This window comes from Culex quinquefasciatus, chromosome 2, assembly GCF_015732765.1.
Source record: "Culex quinquefasciatus strain JHB chromosome 2, VPISU_Cqui_1.0_pri_paternal, whole genome shotgun sequence".
In the NCBI taxonomy this organism is placed as follows: domain Eukaryota; kingdom Metazoa; phylum Arthropoda; class Insecta; order Diptera; family Culicidae; genus Culex; species Culex quinquefasciatus.
In genome coordinates, this window is record NC_051862.1 from 81973702 (window position 1) to 81994846 (window position 21145).

The window sequence follows — 21145 nt, forward strand, 5'->3', positions numbered from 1 at the left end:
TAAAAATGCATATTTCGGCCAATGGTTTTTTGCACAACTTGGAAATTTCTGGAAAGTTTGCATTTGATGTCCTCTAAAACATATAAAAATAGTGTTTTTTTTTAAATCAAGTATTACTTACAAAAAGTTAAATAAAAAATCACCTATTTTTTTACCGTGTACCATTTTTTTCAGTGTAGTCCATATTCATTCCTACAACATTGCCGAAGACACCAAATCGATCAAAAAATTCTATCGAAAGATACAGATTTTTGAATTTTCATACATCATTTTTGTATGGACTGCTGCCAAATTTGTATGGAAAATTATATGGACAAACTAATGATGCATAATGGCTTCTTTGGGCATACCGAAAGCACCAAAAAAGTTTCAGTCGGATTTAAAAATACAAAAAAAAATCGAATGACCGAAATCTGAGAGAACTGCTCTACAAATTAAACTGTTCCATAACTTCGGAGCCGGCCAGCGGATATTAGGTTGGAATCACATATACACAAGTTTATTGTTCTACATTGTTTGGGTAAAAAATAGATACTGAAATATGATGTAATTTACCGCTATTTTTAGTTCGAAATTTTTATGATAATTTTCATGCTTCAGGATAACACAAAAGCGGTCAAAGTTGGTCCAAAAAAGCATTTTACTTATCAATTCTTAAGTTATTTAACAAGGCTGGAAACTCATTGTAAGTTGTAAACTTAAGAATTCTTCCATCCAGACTGTGATTTTCAAAAGTAGACCAGGTGTTGAGACAAAACTTTATAGAAAGGTTATAAATTTCTGATTAGATCTGGCTGGAATCATCAAGACGATTAGCACATTAAATTATTCAAATGTTTAATAAGTTGATATAAGGATCTAATCGACTTAAAATTAAGGCGAAACATCTGTTAGTGTGACAAAGTTGTTCTTTTTGTTCTTGAAAGAACTGGGTCTTACAATAAATTCTTATTTAATTGTATGCTAAACTCGAACAACCTTGAATCAGATATTATATTCTTCGCACAAAATCAAGCTTCTATTCAACCTTCTTCGGATCGTAACAAACGTAACGCGATCTTCGCAGCTGCTTCTGGAATTTCGCCACACAAAACGAAACCAACCAAACCTAACTCAGCTCAAACATAACATTTGATGTCAACAACTTGGGCCGGTTCTCGGTCGCTTCAGTGGCGTGTTTAATTACCCAATAATCTCGAATTTCCCAACCCCAGCACCGCTTCAACTGGTCAAGTCGCCAAGCCGACCATTATCAACTACTATTCACACCATGTAATAAATTGGCGAATTAAGGCCTAAGTTTTCGCTTTTTATGCTGCCTCGTCAGCGCAAAGTAGGCTGCGATCATTCGGGTATTAAAAGTGCCGCTTGGACGTGAAATGTTTAGACGTGCCCGGCTCCCAAACCTCTAAACCGTCAGCTCGCATGATTATGTCGCATAAATATTGGTCTGACAAATGACGCGATCGTCAGAATACGACCACCGCACGTGACAGTCGACGATCTGGTGAGTGTGTCACGCGGCTTTAACTGCTCGTGAAATGCAAAAGTGCGTAAATTTCACGCGCGGACCTGTTGCATTCGCGTCACGTGATTTATGACGCGGCCCCAAACTTTGACGCGAGCACGTAACCCATTAAAAAGGGGCCTTAATCGTGGCATGCTGCCGGGGAATTTGGCACTGCCTACTTGATGAGTGCGGGGGGTGGCTCTCCATCAAATTTGACAGCTTGAATCGAATTGGATGCACTGCCCCCTTCTCATTGACAGTTGAGTTGGCGAAATTTTCGGCGGCTATAAATAGATCTTCATTGGGGGTTTGACGGGTGGGACAAGGGGGGGGGGGCAAAGCGGAAACCAGGTAATAGCTGGGTCTGCACTCTGTCTACACGGCAATCATCGGACGGAGAAGCCCCCCTTCAAGCGGTTTCACAGTCCGTCACGGCTGCATTGCTTTTATTTTGATTCTGCTTTGGGCCCCATTTTCGGCAGGCAGCGATCGTACGATATTCCGTGACGTCACGGTCTGCTTTACCCCTTTCACCACCACCACCGCACACTTCAGTCAGTTTCTAAGAGTTTCGCTACCGTTGCGTTGAGCGGTGCGCCACCACAGAGAGCGTGATCGCGATCGTACGATGTTGGAATGCCCCTCTTTTTTTTCATTATTTTTTGTTCGTTTTGTTATTTTTATACTTTCGACATTCTTCCTTCTCCCTCGTGACGGGGGTTTTCGTTCTCCTCCGTTGGCAACTGTCGCGGTTTTGCATGATATCTTACGGACGGACACCGACTTGATCTTGTGCCGAAATTTTCGCCAATCTAGTCTGCGGCGGCAATGTTAAGTCACACCGATACGAGGAACATGGTGGGAAATGTCAGGGAAGGTTCTAGATAAAATCCATGTGATGTTTTCTGAAATTTCCGCAAAATTGTTCATGGTTCAACATAAAAATTGAAGATAATGAGAAAACAAAAACATACAAGCGACGCGTCAAAAATGGAGATGTATTAGTGACGCGTCTTAGCTCCACGCCTGCTTAGTTCATGTATTGGTAGTTCTCACGCTCATTTCAAGTCATGTGACATTTTTTGCTTACAGTTTCTGATTTGGGTGTAGCTGTTAATCGAGAAATTAAAAGTGAGAGTGTGTGCGTGCAACATGGAGTTAAACTTTTTGAAAAGCCTTGGTAAGCTTCACAGCAACTGCACAGAAAGTTTAACTCCATGTTGCGATTTGACAGCTTCAACAGTGGTCAATAAATTTTGATAAACCAGACTGAACACAATTTATTCGAAATTCACGTTCAAGGAAACCCCAAAAATCGAAACGTTGTCCACAGAAATTCAATCAACCAGAAACGAATAGTTCTAAAAGTCAACAACACAGACCAAAGCAAACAAAAAAAACTTGCATCAAACGTTGAACCCAGGTTTCGCCAAAAACGGCATCCGCCAAACTAACAAAGTTGTAGCAGCGAGAGCAAAAAAAAGGTTCAAGGTAACAAAATGCTGTTTCACCAAGCGATTTTCGCGTGAGAGTGTGCGTGTGCTAAACCAAGCCGATTTTGGCACTTTCCGAACTCTTTCCTACTTTGCGGTCGAATTTGAATTTTGCGAACCTTTTTCTATTGAAGCATATGTTTTGGTGTTTTGGTAGACGCCAACGGTGTTGAATGTGTGTGAAAGGTTAGAAATAAGGAAAACCGCAGAAGTATCCCTGAATTGACTCGGTGATAACGAGCGCCAGTGGATCCCCATTTCAAAAAAAGGTAAAAAAAATAAAAAGCTCGCATTTGTTTATGGTTTACGACGAGATTCGAACCGTAGCTCTCTGGTTGAAAGTCTAGCTGTTTACCAATGCGCTGCGTGCAGAGGAGCGGAGAGAAGAGGCCGAACGCTATCAGACTCTTAGTCGTTGCACTCTCTTTCTGTATATCTCTCTGGTAAAGCTGTATTGGTGACGCGGGGGACCGTATTGTGGATTTAGCTCGTAGCTGGATTTTCTGGCATCTTCTCACGGTCATTGGAAACGGTCGTGGATAGACCTAGGGGTTCCTACACAGCAAAAAATCCGATGGTAAAATCGCATGCCCACCTTTGTGAGCAAAAGCATGTAATATTGTATGAGAAAACGTGTACACAAAAAGCATGTACCGAAGAAAAAAATCAGGTCTGCTCACCCCAAAAATAACATCAATCCGGCAAGTGTCATATTCAGATTACCAGGTCCGCGCCCCAACCCGCTCGGCTATCTCGCCGCTGTGAAAATGGATGGATCAATGTCAATGTAACAGTAGGTTTTCCGTACGTTGTATACTGTGTTAACTGCAAACGATGTATGGGGAACCTGCAGCTACATCGGTGAAAATCTAACCATATTCATAGCGGCGAGATAGCCGAGCGGGTTGGGGCGCGGACTTGGTAATCTGAATATGATACTTGCCGGATTGATGTTATTTTTGAGGTGAGCAGACCTGATTTTTTTCTTCGGTACATGCTTTTTGTGTACACGTTTTCTCATACAATATTACATGCTTTTGCTCACAAAGGTGATGTGCATGCTTTTGCATGCGATTTTACACAGATATTTTTTACTGTGTAGTTAGAGTGAAAAAAATCAATTTATAGAAAGAAATATGGATTAAAATTTTACTTTTTCATCACTTCTTCGACATCAGAAATAATTGTTTGAACATGCTCGCAATATTTTTATTCGGTCGGAAAAATATTATTTTTCTTGAAAAAACTTTCATTTTTAATCACATGATCACCCCCAATGCTGGCTCGATGCCGCCATCATGCGACCGCGTGCTCCGTTTGTTTGTCAACAAAGCTGCAGCTGGATGGTGAGACGAAGTGAGGGGGGAAGAGATTTTGACATTTTTATGCCCGCATCTGGCCCGCCGCCTATTTCGTCGGTCACTGAGTCGCCGGTCGTTTCCAGTGACCGAGTCCAGCTAGGAACTGATCGCACAATATTTGCAAGCTGTCAAACGTCAACGATGTCGATGACGTATAATGTTGCCATTTGTTTTTTTTTTGTTTACAACGGAAGTTAGTAGCTTGGTCACCACTGAATGTCAGCGTAGTTTTGTTTGTGTGCAGTTCCTCAAACTTGAGTATACTTTATTTTGTGGTTTTATTTTATTCTTCTGCAGAAATTCGAAATTTGGTTATGTTTCTGTTGTTTTTTGGGATTTTGATACCTTCTTTTATCTTAAAACTGATATTTTTTTGTTTTTTTTTATCTATACTTGATGGAATATTGTGAAAAAAAAAATCTGAGAATCACTGGTCAACTTCTCTCTTTTTTCGGAATAGGTCACCGACTGTCGTGCCCGCACTATTCCAGGAAGAGGAGTTCCATCGATGTGGCGTCCGCTGGCAAAATCTAAAATGTAAAAAGGGCCAACCTAATCGGCTTTTCTTCTAAGTTGCTTCCCGGCACTATACTCTGCGGTTTGCTGGCCACAGCGTCCAAATAAACATCCCAGCCGGGACTGTTGCTTGAATATCAACATGTGGGGAACTCTCTTCCTGATGCAAATGCTAGAACCGTTGAGAGGGGTTATAAGCTTGCTAATACACTGAATTAGGGAACAATTGATTTGCTTTTAAAGCGTGGCAGCCGTCCCTTAACATGTGAACTTTCACCCTTCAGTCACAGTCTGTGCTTCAGTCAACAAGTGAGAGGACTTCAAGATTTCTCGCGTTGGTCAGCAAATTGCTTCGGTTGAACCAATTTCGCAACGCTGCTCGAATCGAACATCAAGCAGGGAAGCGATTTAAGACGATTGATTTTTGTACCTCTTCCCCCAAAAAAGGGCACGAACTTCCAACGCACAAACGAGCTCGTGGCGAACGTGCTTACGTTGGCGAAACTGGTCCGAAAATCGCCTTACTTTCCAACCTGTGTGGGGGTCCAGCTTGGTGGAATGCACGTGACCTGAACGACGGGCAACCGCAACCGATGGCCATAAAACAAAAATTGTAACTGCACGAGATCAATCAATTAAACGAAGCTGGAATGGGTTTGGAAAATCAAAGCCTACGGGGCGACGACATCTCGAAGAAGCCCATAAATATGTCCGACACTAAATTGCGCCTTCAGCGACGATGTTCCGAACCCGTAGACAAAACCCGCGCGTCGGAAAATTTGAATATCCGAAAGTTTCAGTCTTGTCGCGGCTTTTGTGGGGTCATAAATTACGCTAGTTTATAGAGGAGCCCAAGTCCTCGTTACAGCAAGTGATGCAACCGTGTGCAACTACGCCGGTTGTCGTCAACTGGGGGTGCCCGAACTTCTTCCCGAAGTTCGTCTAACGGAGTCGGAGTGACCTACCTCCCCGTCAATTTATCATACTCTCAGCTCGTATTTTATCGGCGAGCCCTTATCGGGCAGCGATCGCTGATAAATCGTTTGAGGAGTCGTCGATCGATAGATCTTGAAAACGGGTCAAAAAAAGAGTCGGGAATGCACCTTGTTAAGATAACTGCATATTCTTCGCGCGTGATCCACTTTGATGGGATCCGGATGTGGGCGAATTAAGGCTCAACCACCTCGGACTCGTCGGCAGCGTTACATAACATAAAGAACGAGCTTAATAGGGTAACAAATAGGTATTTGGTTTCTGGTGAACGCTTATAAAGTGGGACGATTATCGGCGATAAAAATGATGAGAATAGACTAATTTTATTAGCGTTTCTTCTTTGGTGCATTGGGGCACGGTCTCCTACAGGAGTCGGAGGCTTTGAGGCGATCAAGACATTGTTGATGAGATTGATCAGCTATAAGAAATAGGACAAATTAAAATGCTTGTTGGTTCGAGCCTCCACGCATAACAACAAGCTCTCGTTAGGCGTTGGTAGCCGATTCGGCTTGATACTGCCCTAGATACAACCTACGAAATTCTACATGTCTTCATTTTTAGTCTGACCGAGTTTTTTAAGAGAGCGATACGCGACATGACTTGAAGTCAAAGGCAGTCAGAAGTTGGGTATTATTTCCTAAAACCCTCAAGTTGAATCCAACATTTTAGCTCTTAATTCTTCAAATTGACTTCAAGTTCTCGAGTCTTGTTTACAAACCTTCAAGTCATCTAGACAATCCTCACAGTCTTTAAATATTAAGATCCGTATTCAAATCTTAAAGTCCTGCAGACTATAAGGTCAAAACTCATCATTCAGTCATCTGGGGCGAATCCAGCAATTTCAGCCATGTTATTATCCAATGTTTTAAATTTTTTGATTGGTTTCTGTTGGATCCGGCCGCGACCCGTCTCTACGCGGTCCACACCACAAGGACCAGACGATTGCGGACAGAAACAAACAAATTAAAACAAGGTTCTTTACTAGAACTACAAACGAACGACTACATTTATTCACGAACAATGAAAGAATCAACAAAACATAACAACACTTTAAAATGACAGATCACATTTATGCACTGTCACGGCCTCAACCAGTGACAGCTATGCTGCAACTGGAGAGCCCAGCGGCGCGCAGAGTGCACGAAAAGATGTCCAAATTTGAAGCTTTCAAGTGCGCTCAAAACTGCTGTTCTGATTCAGACATTAGTTTCAAATCGGCCCAGTTGAAGGTACCTACAAGCCTTGCCAAAAACTCGCTAAAATAACAATTTTCAAATTCTCAAATGCAGTCCAGACTCGAATATCCGAAGGCCTTGGAAAAAATTCGCTTCGGATACTCGAATCACAAAAAAATGCTAAGTATGACCCCTGAACTACGGAAAGTGATTGAAAATTTTTAAATCAAAGATGGCGGCCAAAATGGCGGTGGTTAAATATTGAAAAATGCATTTTATAATGCAATAGGCAATCAACTATTAAAATTTTACTAAAATTGGGACGCTGAACTCGAATTTTATGTAAACTTAAGAAAATGTAAAAAAATAAAAAAAAATGTCATTATCCGAAGACCCACACAAACCATAGGATAATTTGAACTTTGGATAATCGAAACTTTTGATAATCGAGTCTGGATTGTATTCAAGCTGTGAAATCCTTAGGTCCTCATTTTTTCAAATTTTCATGTATCCAAGTCTCCAAATCTTTATGTCTTCATGTGCTTAAGTCTCCAAGTAACCAACTCTTCGGATCTTCTAGTATACTACTCTTCAAATTCACAAGTCTTCAAGTTTTCAAATCTGATCATCAACTCGTCAAGTTGTTCGATTATTCCAAACAACCTCTTCATTTTTCCCGACAATCTCCAATGACCTGGATACTTCATCTTCAAGGAAAACTAAATCATCCAAAATTTCGCAACGTCGACTCTCTTTGATCGGTCCAACCATACACCAAAGCTAGCACCAACACCCCACGCTCTTCCCCAAAATGCACCAGACTCCACCACTAAATTATCGATGTTTGGGAAAAGAACGTGCTCGCCAGCATCCAGCATCCAAGGTATTCCAACGAAAAACAACAACTTCATCAGCACGCGGGAGAAAGCTATGCTATGTGGCATCATTTACATAATGATCTCCAATTGGCCGCCACAAACCGAACCGAAAGTGAAAAAATAAAGAGTTCGGGTTCGTTTGTTTGAGAAGAGTTCTATAACTTCACGTGCTGCTGCATCAGCAGCAGCATCGTTTGATCTCGTTTCATCTCTTGAAGGTTGATCTTGAACGAAGTGAAGCAGGCGGTCCCCGCTCGATCCGATGATTTAATTAATTGACTCAGGCCCCCATAGCTTAGCGCGCTGGGACACCAGCTCGAGGTAATTGTTTCAGCTTTCGCCCTGCCTCGATCGAACCAGCAGCAATCTATGTTGATTCTAGAAGCAGTTCCCCGATCAACTTGATGAAATAATAAACAAGATTCCTCAGGCAGGGGCTGTACGACATCGTCGATGTTGTGTCTTCTACCTCGCGGACTCTTGGAATATCTGTTTGTGTTTATGGTCGAGAAGAAAGGAAGCAACGGCTTAGGCCCTTAGCTGTATACGGGGGAAGATCACTTGTTATTGATACCGACACGGCGCAGTCAAAGAACACCGATCATCGAGTGCACTTCAAATAAGCAGTCGAGTGGTCAACATCAAAAGATCATCCCCGCGCGGCATGTTTGCACAGGCGTTGGGAAATTTGTCCCAGGTCAGGGATGATTTTTCCCCCTTGCGTCGGGGGATTATCGAAAGTGATTCACCAAACAACTCAATTCCCTCGACGCTCACTACAGTTGCAGCTGGAGTCCCTCGCAGAAAAGGAACAAAAATTTGCCCGATGTCAGTTTAATTATTTCAAATCAAATTAAGTGTAAATATGTCTAATCTGCGTTTCATTGAATGTAAGAGCAGCAGCACTTTGTGGCGCACTCATGGCGAGCATATCACATATCAAATTGCAAACAAAAGGAGCGAAAAGTTCGTGTGCAAAAGAAGGGGGATGAAAATCAGCACAGAGGGAAACGCGAAAATCTCACCCTCGTCAGGGGTGAGGAATACATTGTTGTACCCACTCTGCCGCTACCGACTTGTTGAGAGCTGTTGTTGTTCTGGCTATGAATACAAAGTCGCCGAATGGAAATTGCCAGCATAGAAGTGCAAACGTGGGATAGGTGAAGTTGAGAAAAAGAGCGTTTATTTTTTCAAAATACATTTTTTTAAATGCTATATTTTGTGCTAATTGATTTTTTTTTTAACTTTGCTAGATATTTAGAAGGGTGGTCCACATCCGGGCTTCCGCGGGGCTACCCCTTGTATCAGAAAAAATGTTTAGAGAAAACCAACTGTTTCTGTTTTTTTACTTGTTAAAGGTGCAATAAAAACCGAATTATTACCAATTCTTGGACCTAAGATCTACAATTTGAAAAAAAAAAACTTTCCCGAAGTTATAAGCTTCCACATTGGAATTCCCCTAATTTGGATAATAGATAACTGATCCAATATCTTTTCTTGGCCCTTCTATCTTATTGAATATTTTTTTTTAACATTCCAACGCCCAAGGCTTCAAAAAAGTTGGAACGGTAACTTCAACTCGCTGGTTCTCGGGCATAACTCACACAATCAAGACGATTCTTTTTTCCAATGATTTGTTACGATGTCTAGATGATCCTAGAACTTTGCAGAACTCAATTGGATCAAATCTGTAATTTTTGCGATCAAAAAAATCTTTCCAACTTTTTTTTTCGCGTGTAAAAAAATCGCCAATAATTCCGCGGATACTGCTGTTTGTTGTATATTGATGCAGATTGTTGAAAAGGAAGACACAAGAAACATTTTTCAATTATTTTTTTATAATTTTAATTGAAATTTAATAAATAGCAATTTCGATTTTATTTGCAAAGTTGAAAAATCATTTGGTCCTGTAAGTAATATCAAAACATGAAAAGAATGGGGCACAACAAAAACTTATAAAACAAAGATTGGATTAAAACTATTTAAAATGCTGTTGAATTTTTTTCCCTACAGGTTTACATTTTTTTTTATCATTTGTCTAAAAAAAAGAAAAGTTTCCCAATTAATTAAAAATAGTAAAAATAATTTGAAAACAAAATATTAGGTTAGGTCTTTTAATTTGTAGTACAGTCTAGACTCGATTATCCGAAGGTTTTGGAAAAAAATACTTCGGATAATCGAATCACAAAGCAAAAAAAAAAGTTGTTTGTTGAGTTCTTGATTGGAAGGTTTTTGGCTAAAGTAATAAAAAAAAATGGCGGCGATGAAATATGGAAAAGTGCATTTTGTAATTTAACAGGTAGTCAACTATTCAAATGTGACTTAAATGCGGTCCCAGAACTCGAACTTAATGTTAAAACAAGAAAATAAACAAACTACTTTTTTGTTCTTGATTCGATTATCTAAAGTCACATAACAGCCTTCGGATATTAATTTTTTATCTCCCGTTTTTTTGGGGAAATTTAAAGGGGAGAAAAAAAATTGAATAAAAAGTATGAATTTTAAAAACAAAATCTGCATTTTTAAACAGCAATTCTAGAGTCTTTTTTGAAAAGGTCCTAAAAACATATGGGTAATTCTCCGCCAACTCACACAGCAGTTGCCCCGACCCCTCTTCGATTTGCGTGAAACTTTGTCCCTGATCACGAATCCGAGGTCCATTTTTTGATATCTCGTGACGGAGGGGCGGTACGACCCCTTCCATTTTTAAACATGCGAAAAAAGAGGTGTTTTTCAATAATTTGCAGCCTGAAACGGTGATGAGATAGAAATTTGATGTCAAAGGGACTTTTATGTAAAATTAGACGCCCGATTTGATGGCATACTCAGAATTCCGAAAAAACGTATTTTTCATCGAAAAAAACACTAAAAAAGTTTTAAAAATTTTCCCATTTTCCGTTACTTGACTGTAAAAAATTTTGGAACATGTCATTTTATGGGAAATTTAATGTACTTTTCGAATCTACATTGACCCAGAAGGGTCATTTTTTCATTTAGAACAAAAATTTTCATTTTAAAATTTCGTGTTTTTTAACTTTGCAGGGTAAATTTTTAGAGTATGACATTGTTCTACAAAGTTGTAGAGCACACAATTAAAAAATTTTTGATATATAAACATAAGGGGTTTGCTTATAAACATCACGAGTTATCGCGATTTTACGAAAAAAAAGTTTTGAAAAAGTTGGTCGTCATCGATCATGGCCGTTCATGGTCACCCGCGACAGACACGGTCGACGAAACTAAGAGAAACGCAAAAAGTAACCTTTTCAAAACTTTTTTTCGTAAAATCGCGATAACTCGTGATGTTTATAAGCAAATCCCTTATGTCTATATATCAAAATTTTTGTAATTGTCTGCTCTACAACTTTGTACAACATTGTTACACTCTAAAAAATTACCCTGCAAAGTTAGAAAAAACACGAAATTTTGAAATGAAAAATTTTGTTCTAAATGAAAAAATTACCCTTCTGGGTCAATGTAGATTCGAAAAGTACATTAAATTTCCCATAAAATGACACGCCATCAAATCGGGCGTCTAATTTTACATAAAAGTCCCTTTGACACCAAATTTCTATCTCATCACCGTTTCAGGCCGCAAATTATTTAAAAACACCTCTTTTTTCGCATGTTCAAAAATGGAAGGGGTCGTACCGCCCCTCCGTCACGAGATATCAAAAAACGGACGTCGGATTCGTGATCAGGGACAAAAGTTACCCTTAAAGACAAAGTTTCACGCAAATCGAAGAGGGGTCGGGGCAACTTTTCCCGATTTGGTGTGAGTTGGTAGAGAATTACACATATTACATATATAAAACACAATAGCTTATAGGACCATATAAGAAAACTATTAGAGAATTGTTATGCAAATATCAATACAAATTATATTTAGCTAAAATTTCAAAACTCATTGATTCTGACCGGGGTCCGTAATAAATATTTAGTGTCGCTCTTTCCTTTGAAAATATCTTCAAAAAATTTCAAAACTGCAATGGAAACAGAAGTGTAATCAACTGAATAAAAGAAATGGATTTCCTGCGTCGTGTTTGTGCTCCTTAAAACATATTTAATTTTTTTTAATGAAATTCCGATTCCGAAAAAAATGAAAGTTTCGTCAAACTTTGTTCAGAGTCGAGGGGCATGAATTTCGAAAAAAATATTTGCAACGGCCTTACTGAAATGGATTTTTAAAGTATTTCCCAGGTTCATTTTATATTTAAGACAGTTGAGGTTTACTAAGATAAATGAGTTTTGTAAAAAAATGTTGGGTATGGTGCCACAAAAAAAAATTAAAAACAATAACAACAGTTAAAATTATGTTTGTACTGTCCAAATGATAATAACTAACAAAAAGGTATTTTTTATTTCACTTAGTTTTGGAAGCGTTTTAATATTTTTTTTAATCTTAAATTATTGAAATGGCAACGGAACTTAACCGGAAATTTATAAAAATCAGCCATTTAACCAAGTAGGGAAAATTATTAATACACACATAATTTTTTCAACTAATTTCGGTAGTTAAAAAATCGGTGAAATACAGATCGGCGAGCCATCTGCCAAAATTTACCAAGTTTGCGAAAAACGGATGTGATATCGGAAATAGTTACTATCGAACTTCGTTTAAGATTGACCAAAATCGGAAACTACAGTTGAAGCAGTTAAAAAAAAACAGATTATTTACAAAATTCGTTAAAAATGATCTGAGAGTGTGTTTTTTTATATAAATTTTTTGTTTTGCTATTCGCCAAACCATATTTTTATAATCTCGTTACGTTAGTTGAGTTTAATAAGCATGCTAAAATGCGCAAACAGAACATTGACAGGACACGAAAGCATGGCCAAATGAGAAAACCAACAATAAATCGGAATATCTCTGAGAGAAATGAGCTCAAAATGATATTTTTTTCTCAAATCTATCTCTTATATGCTCAAAAAATCTAAATTTTCTAGATTTACACGATGAACATTTTGTACTAACGAAAACGAGAATATCAAAATCATTCTTTGTTTTAAAACACAATTTTTGTCACACAATTTAAAGCATACTCGAAGACAATTTCACCCTCCCGTTCCCAGCAACATTTGCTCACTCTATGCCGGCATCTTTCAGCAAATTATTATTTCCCCGCGTAATGTTCCCATTTCCGAGAGCTCATTCTCGCCTTTGGTAGTCCTTTGAGGTATGTACTCGGCACGCTGTCCTCAAAAAGAACAACAGTTTATGCTTGCCTTTTATGAGGGGAATCTGCGAAACAATTATCATAGACAAGCAGATTCCACTTTGTTTTCGTACCGGTTCATTACTCTAGGACGGTGTTGTTTGAATTTGGAACGACAACAGATGTGCGAATCGATTTTTCTTGATTTCAATCAAACACATCTTGATAGGCCACTGGAATCCTAGGGAGATCTCTTCCCTTGAAGAGAGGTAGAATCCTAGCCAAGTTCAAGTGCTTGCGTGCATCACCTGACTGGGACAGCAGGTTTTCCCCCCATATGCTCGTGATGATGAAGATATGACGTGATGACTGGCATTGCAGGAATTTGCCTCCAGCATTCTCCCACATGGTAGAGTCTCAAACATATTTATATGCGGTGTTGTCCCTTCCACTTGTCAACAACCGGGGGGACAACACAACACTCTTGAAGAGCAGGGGGTCACAGCCGTAAAATTTATGAAAAGAGAGTTTACTCTTCCACTTGATGTGCAGCAGCCCTAACAATAGGGTCTCCCCTCGTAACGTGTCTGTTTATGGCCGACATTCGGGATGTAGGCCTGCCAACTTGTTGGCAAAAGGATGGCAGCTTGTTTTCCACTCAGGTTTTTTTTTAAGAGGTTGGAATAATTGTTTGCACACGACGACGATGACGACTCCTCTGACGTCTGTTCACGCCAAGATGATGGTCCGGTTTCGGAAGCACTGTTTTTTGCCGCTTCCAGCACGGTTTTATGGAGTGCTGAATGGAATTTTGTTTGATGTCCGCACTTTAGAACTTAATTACCCTGCTTTCGCTTCGCTCAAGACGTCAAGTCAAGATGAGTCGAGAAGGCAAACACTTTGTTGCGCATTTTTAGCAGCTGCAAAACAAATAGCTGAAACGCTTCCTAATCCGGAATAACACCAAAAGATAACCGAATTCTTTGATAGGTTACGGTATCAACGGGAGACGCCCGTCGCAACGCCGATAAGCACGTGTCGCGGGACTTAAATTGTTAAGCGAGAGCGCGTGGCGTCTCCGCCGATAAAGATTCACGCGTTAACGGCCGTTGAACAATTAACGACCTCGTGCAGAAAGTCAGACGGCACGTGACACCAATTGAGTGTGACATGTTACCTGAAGAAGTTGTAGCATCAAAATTCATGTCAAAAACTTGATTGATCCAGCCCACCTTATAGCATCACTGCTTGCAAGGCACGTCGACGGGTAGAGTTTAAAGAATTGAAACAACAAAAATACCAAACTTCGTCAGAAAATTCCCAAACTCACAAGTACTTCAAGTATTTCCCCCCTCGAAAAAAAAAGTCACCACAAATCAGGTGATGCAACCCTCGACGTAATAGATCGTCCGCAATCATGTACAGCCCCGCGACTCTTATCAGCATCGTCCGATTCTCACCTGCGCTACTGCAGTCCGTACCTTAAGGTGCAGCTCCCATTAAGGCCAAGTTCCCCAACACAACATCGTACGATACGGCGGCGGTACGCCATCGTCGCCGGAAATTTTGTAAACAACCATCTGGTCTATCACCCCCGCACCACGAGTCGAGTCTAATCAACGTTTTTTTTTCACGTGCAAAAAAAACTTTACAATAATAAATTCGCAGTACGACTAATAAAAAACACACACCAGATGGCGTGATGGACTTGGTTGACTGTGTGCCGCACACACACACAGTCTATGCCAGGTTATGTCACACTCAGACCGGGGTTAATTTTAGCTTGCGCCGCGAAGCAGCGTGGTCCTATTTTTATCGTGTCATTTTCAGTTAAGTACGGTAAATGCCGGTTCTACTGTACGTATGGTGCAAAAAAAAGTACCTCCCAATTTTCGCGTTGATTTACGCGTCACATTCGCGCAGAAACCTAACCTTCAAAAACGGTTTGGACTCGTTCGCCTAAGCAACGACCCAGACCCACGTCAACAAACTGACAAATGTTTTGCAAGCGCTTTTTGTTTGTTTGTTTGTTTGAACACTTTAGTTGATTCGTCACCGCACCAGATCGTATGATTTGTGCCGAAACGGAACCATCGGTCAGGAAGTTGTCAGCGCCATCCGAAAATCGACCGACCCCTTGAAATCAATCAAGCAACCTACACGCAATGCAATGGTCAACGGGTTACCTAATCGGAAGACGTGCATCGCCGCACTAATATCGCTTGATTATGGATTCACTGTGAGGGTGGTTTTTTGGCCGTCTACAACACAGTTGTGCAAAGATAAAAATCACACTGGAAATGTTAGAAAAAGGCTAAATTCCCGTTAGTCACAGCAGATGAAAGAGGTGGCGCTTTGACGACTTGGTGGATTGTTACTGTGAATTTTAAAATAGCAAAATTTCCCCATAAAATCAAGCGAAAAAAGAATGATATTATTGTTTTTTTTATCATTATCACTTTTCTTTGGAAGTACATTGAGATGAGTGAGTTTCTGATTTCAAATTGATTGGCTCGCCAATTGCGCAAATTCGAAAAAAATACTCTAAATCTGTTACATCCGAATAATCGAAACACAAATTGGTTTGTTGTTGTTGTCTTATATCAATTTATGTTGAGCCAAAAAAATGTTCTAAAGTGATTTTAGAGCACGTTACACAAGGTGGTGACACTTAGACCACTCGAATTCAATTAATTTGGGTTCTCTGGAATCGACTTTAATCTCAAAAATAAAGAAATACAAAAATACAAAAAAAAGGTTTTTTTCGTAAGTTTTGGAACTTTGGATATTCCAAACATCAGATAATCAATTGAACAATTTTTTTGTGCAATCCAAAATTAGTAAAGCAAATGTATTTTGACCAGCCATGCCAGATACACTTAACCCCCGGTGGTTGGTCACGTTTTCGTTTGACACTTTTTTAGATTGTACCCCGTTGGTTGGTCAAAGTCAAATTAAAAAGTGACGAACTGTCACTTTTTACACGGCGCTTACGCACACTATCAAAACAAACTTTTGGTAGTGTGTGTGAACTCTGTGTTAAAGGGGTGTCAAACTAAAAAGTGACCCCTTTCGTTTGACAATAGATGGTGTCAAACAACTTAAATCTGCTGTTAAAAAATTAAAAGTTTGTTCTACGGCTCCAAATTTGTCGTGATAAAGATCAAATACAGATTAATTTTCAGAAAAATACAGATATCCCATAAAATAATCAGGCATAGTTTATTTTGACACAATTCAAACATCAATGACGACTCTTAGCAAATTATGAGCTCTGTTTACGAAATATCGGTACTTACATGCCGAAATAATCAATAAATTGTTCAGTTTCGGGTAGATTTCTGACGAATTTGAAAATCAAAACTTATAGAAAATTTATTTTGGTGATTTCCCATGTTACAAAATGGCATTTGTTATCATGGTGCTACTTATTATAGTTTTGTTTAAAAAAAAACTTAAAAGTTATACGGATAATAAATATTGTTATTTTGAAAAATTTAGCTCACAAAATCACCAAATTTTGTTAAATACTAAAGCATAAGGTTTACAGACCAAATATAGTTCGTTGAATTTCAGTAAAATTTCACTGAATCTATAATTTGCATTTTGATCTTTAAAAAAACTACTTATCTGCATCGATACATTTGTTTTTCTAACCTTTGTTACATAAGATCACATATATTACAAAATCAAACACTACACAGTATGTCATGAGTGACATTTCAGTTTGACAGATTTATTATTTACTATTTTTTTAGTGATGATTGCTGAATCGAATTTAGTAATTCAAAATTTGGTGTGTACTGTATACACTTCCAAATGCACATTTTCTATTTTAGTACATTACATGTTTCCTTTATTAAAACTTGATTGAAAGAAATTGCTTACAAATAAATTTTATTCAACATAAATCATAAAACATGAAAATACAAAAATTTGAATAATGAAAAAAACAGCTACCTCACTGTTTCAAAATTCTTTTCAAAAATTGAAAATATTCTCAACATGTTCTCGGCAGATTTATATGCAATAGGGTCCTAATTTGAAAGCCTTATGGTAATTTTTAAGTACCAAGGTAAAAATCACGCCTAAAACCCATTTCTGATCACTATTTTTTATTTAAATGCAAACAAAAATTATTGAAAAGACAACATTTTACGATAGATTAACTATGGTCCCTTTGGAAAAATCTGTCAAGTAAAACCATTTACGTCAAGAAGGGCCGTAAAGTTAAGATTTCAAAATTGATTTAAAAATCCCTTTTAAACCCTTTGTTATTGTCAAAATTGCCATAGTACTCTGAAAAACAAGCTTAATCGTTGTGAACAATAATATCAGCTATTTAAGCTTAACTCTAGGACCTAATTGCCATTTATTTAAGGCAAATAAAATAACAAGTAGTCAAAAAGTTTAAGTTTCAATCTGAACAAAGAAATTTAATAAAAAAATCTCAATTTAAAATGACCTCATTTAAAGTGAAATTACCATTTCCCAACCCTGACGCCGACGCGCGTTAAATTAAGCGATCGTCTGATCGCAGATCGAACGGTTATAATTGACCGCGGTAATTGACATTTTGTCGTCGATGGTGGCGGAGCGGTAGCCCCAGCCAGCATACCAGCACCAGTGCGCAAGATCGGCCAAGATCACCAATTTGTCGTACGATCTCTACTTCAGTTGGCGGACTGCAGTGGTGTGATTTTGGGGTGATTGAACCATTTTTTGTTTTGTTTTGTGGTTTTGGAAATTTTCAGATCATTTACATAACTGACTTTAAACTAACTTTAATTTAGTTTAAGACTTACATAAAACTAAGTTTATATAAAACTTAGTATTCTTGATCTCACCACAATTCAAGTTTCGAAAACCTTCCCGTTTTTAGGTCATCTTTGGCACAATTTTCCACCCTCCCTCCTTGAACATTACCCAACTTCATATGTATACCACAACAATTAGCAAATGGCTCACAAACTTTGCACCAACTTAAAAACTGCCCGAGCTCTCAATTTGCACCACATACACATTAGAAAACTTCACTACCAAACTTGAGCAACACCCACCACCCTCGTAGGCCCGATAGGGCCTCGATTTCTCAAGAGCAATTTTCACCCCGGACCGGAAAACACCATTTAAATGGTCCGAGAAATGTCTGCACTGGGCCCGGTCGTCCTTGCCCGGCACTTATCTCAATTTCCTGCCCAAGGGAGATTTTATGATTAGCAGAAGGCACACACACACATCAGCACAAGATTGAAAACTCTCTCGCAAAACACTTAGCACCTATTTTAGGGCTCGTTCGGTTTGGGTTAGATTTCAGATTTTCGATTCGAATGTCACCTTTTGGCTCAGAGTTTATGATAAACGGAGAACTGTCTCATAAGATAGATCGGTTGCCTCTCTTTTTTAACAATAACCCTAAGGCAGCACAACACTCATTTGAGAGGAAAAGCCTCCAGACTGAGACTAAAATGCTGCAATGAACGAACTGAGAGCGTCAAGCACAAGCTGGTCGAGAGAATTTAACTCTCAGGTGAACCTCAAAAAGTTTGAGAATCGATTACGGTTTTCTGAACATTTTAAATTTATTTCCCATAGAATGCAAACTTTTGGCAATGTGAACTCGAAATATGTTATGGTTAAATAAATTTAAAAAAAATCGTCAATGAGTTTACAGTTAGTATCTGGAACTGAATGTTATTTAACTATAAACTATCTTTTATTTGTTATAACCAACATACTAGTTTTTTTAAAGTATGTCTTACTTTGGTTGCTGTTTCAAAATAATTTTGTAAATTTAGTAAAATTTGAGTGTTTGAAACCAAAGAAAAAAAAAGCAATGCTGTCTTATATAAGATTCTAATGACCAATAAACTTGAAAAATAACAACTTTTAACTTCGGTCAATTATGCGTTTACCGTCAAACAATTAGTCCATCCCCACCCATCCGGAACTGTGGCCGGTCACCCGCTCAAGAAATCAGTCGTAATTTCAATGCCATCAAATCTCCCTCCCCGTCCGGTCCAAAAAAAAACGGAAGCAATCAATAAAACCCGAGTCCGGGGACTTACCTAGTGTCACCGATGCTGGTCTCCTTGCCGGCCAGCCCGTTCCAGCTGACCCTCCGTTCCCGCTCGCCATCGCTCAGATAGTCTATCAGGATAAAGTTGTTGTCGTTGTCCTTCTGGAACTGGTGCTGCTGCTGCTGCCGCTGGACCGGACTCGGATGGTGTCGATGGTTGTGGCGCGTCGGAGAGCTGTTGAACTCGTCCAGGTCCAGAAAGTTGCCGGCGGACGAGGACGACGTTCCGGCGGCCAGATTCAGCACCGCCGTCACGATCGTCAGCAGGAACAGATTTCGGATCTCGATCTTCATGCTGGGGAAATTCTTGACTTTCACTTTCAGCACAAACATTTGGCGAAACCTCCACGAAACTTGGCACTTGTTCACGGCTGAGCGATCTGAAAGAGGGACGAGCAGCAGAAGATCAACCGTTAAAAGTTGCGATCTACAGTCACTTCAAAATCAGCGCTATTCCTACTTCTCACTGGGTGGCACAATTGCACTCTCGAATTCCGAGCCTCAAGCTGCGAATTTCACAACCAAAAAAAAAGCTCGAAAAGGCAATCACGCACGAACGCACTTCCGAAAAACCTTGCGCAAAATTTGCACCACTTTCGACGTCGACGAACCTCTCTCGCGCACTCTCCGAGTACAAGTAACGAAGGCCTGCGCGAATCGCAACGGTTTTATATAGACTTTGGCGCGCAAAAGAGCAACGCGAGGCGCCGGCCACCGGATTCGCGAATGATTGGTATGGTAGCTCGTGTGAGAGAGTGACTGATGAGAGAAACTTTATTCGCGACTCTTTAGCACCTGAAGGCAGAGTGCGAGCGTACCCGTCGAAAGTGATAAAAAAAAACATTTGAGCGTGGTTCGGAAGACGAGTTGCGTTTCTTGGGAAAGAAAAGTGGTGTGATGATGATTGTTTGTTGAAAATGGTTTAAAACAATATGAGTCATCGGTCATCAGTCATTCTACCTCGATGCTAGTTAAAGTTTAATCATTGTTATAGAAAACAAACCAGCAAAACGTGGATTTTGCTCTGCAATACCCTTATTATTGATTTTGAAAATAATTACTAGATCACAAAACCAATTGTGTACTCGGAAATGGAAATGCATAGCATATAGCATTGGTGTCTACCCGTAGCTGCTACTTCGTTATTGACCAGGACCCCCAAACATTGCTCCGTGGACCACAGATGAAAAGTAGGAACCAATCATCACCCCTTCGCAATTTTCAAAGGTCCCTATCGTGCTGATCAATACCGACGCCGGCCACGACCAGTGGTAAGACACGGGGAAGTGGATGGGAATGTTAGCCGATACTTGAGTGATGGGACCGCCAAATCGACTGCGTCTCCGACAAAGTATCACATGAGTTTTGAGGGGTTAGTAAGATGGGTATGAGGTCAGGATTCACTGTGGTAGGTGATGCGACCATGAGCAATTTGTTTATCGGTTGAAATTTTAAAAATCTTAGGCAGCCGGCTGCGGAAAGATACCTATCTAGGGATTTAAATAAAGTATTAATTCGACCACGATTCTCCAGAAATTCTCCGTCGGCGTGCCTTCCGATCAACGGTGATGTAGGAAGGGCTTCATTCATTAAAATTATTTTATATCATAAGCCTTAAAATATATCCGTCTACGTGCCTTCCGATCCTCGATGATATGGAAAGGACTTAATCCAGCAATACGACTTGCTTGTCTCAAAAAACAAAAATCGGATCGTTTCTATAGAAAACTATATAAAGAGAACAAAAATAAAATTCATCGGCCAACGAACGCGCGAACAAAAAATAAATGAAAAAAAGAAGAAGAAGAAACCCAATCACCCCATGTACACAAATAGCGACACAAAAGAGACGGAAAATAAAACGAAAAAAAAAACAGGACTGCGCGTCCACACAGGCACCGCACTACTGATGCCATTATTTAATTATAATGACCAATCACCCTATGCACTCGAACAGCGACACAAAAGAGCTGTGTACTCGGAA

At 39.5% G+C, this 21145-nt stretch overlaps 1 protein-coding gene across 3 annotated transcripts in view; it reads right to left on the minus strand.

The window, feature by feature from the left end:
- The window catches only part of LOC6043500, a 44907-nt gene extending 25095 nt beyond the window's left edge, over positions 1 to 19812 (minus strand). For 2 of the 3 annotated variants that reach the window (XM_038254742.1, XM_038254745.1), the window contains exons 1-2: positions 19622 to 19812; positions 19151 to 19541 (exon numbers count right to left, since the gene is read on the minus strand). In XM_038254742.1, coding sequence (XP_038110670.1) covers positions 19151 to 19494 — 344 coding nt within the window. In that variant the 5' untranslated portion in view covers positions 19495 to 19541; positions 19622 to 19812. The remainder of the gene's footprint in view (positions 1 to 19150; positions 19542 to 19621) is intronic. The other variant, XM_038254743.1, reaches the window with a different exon arrangement.
- Positions 19813 to 21145: the final 1333 nt, after the last annotated feature.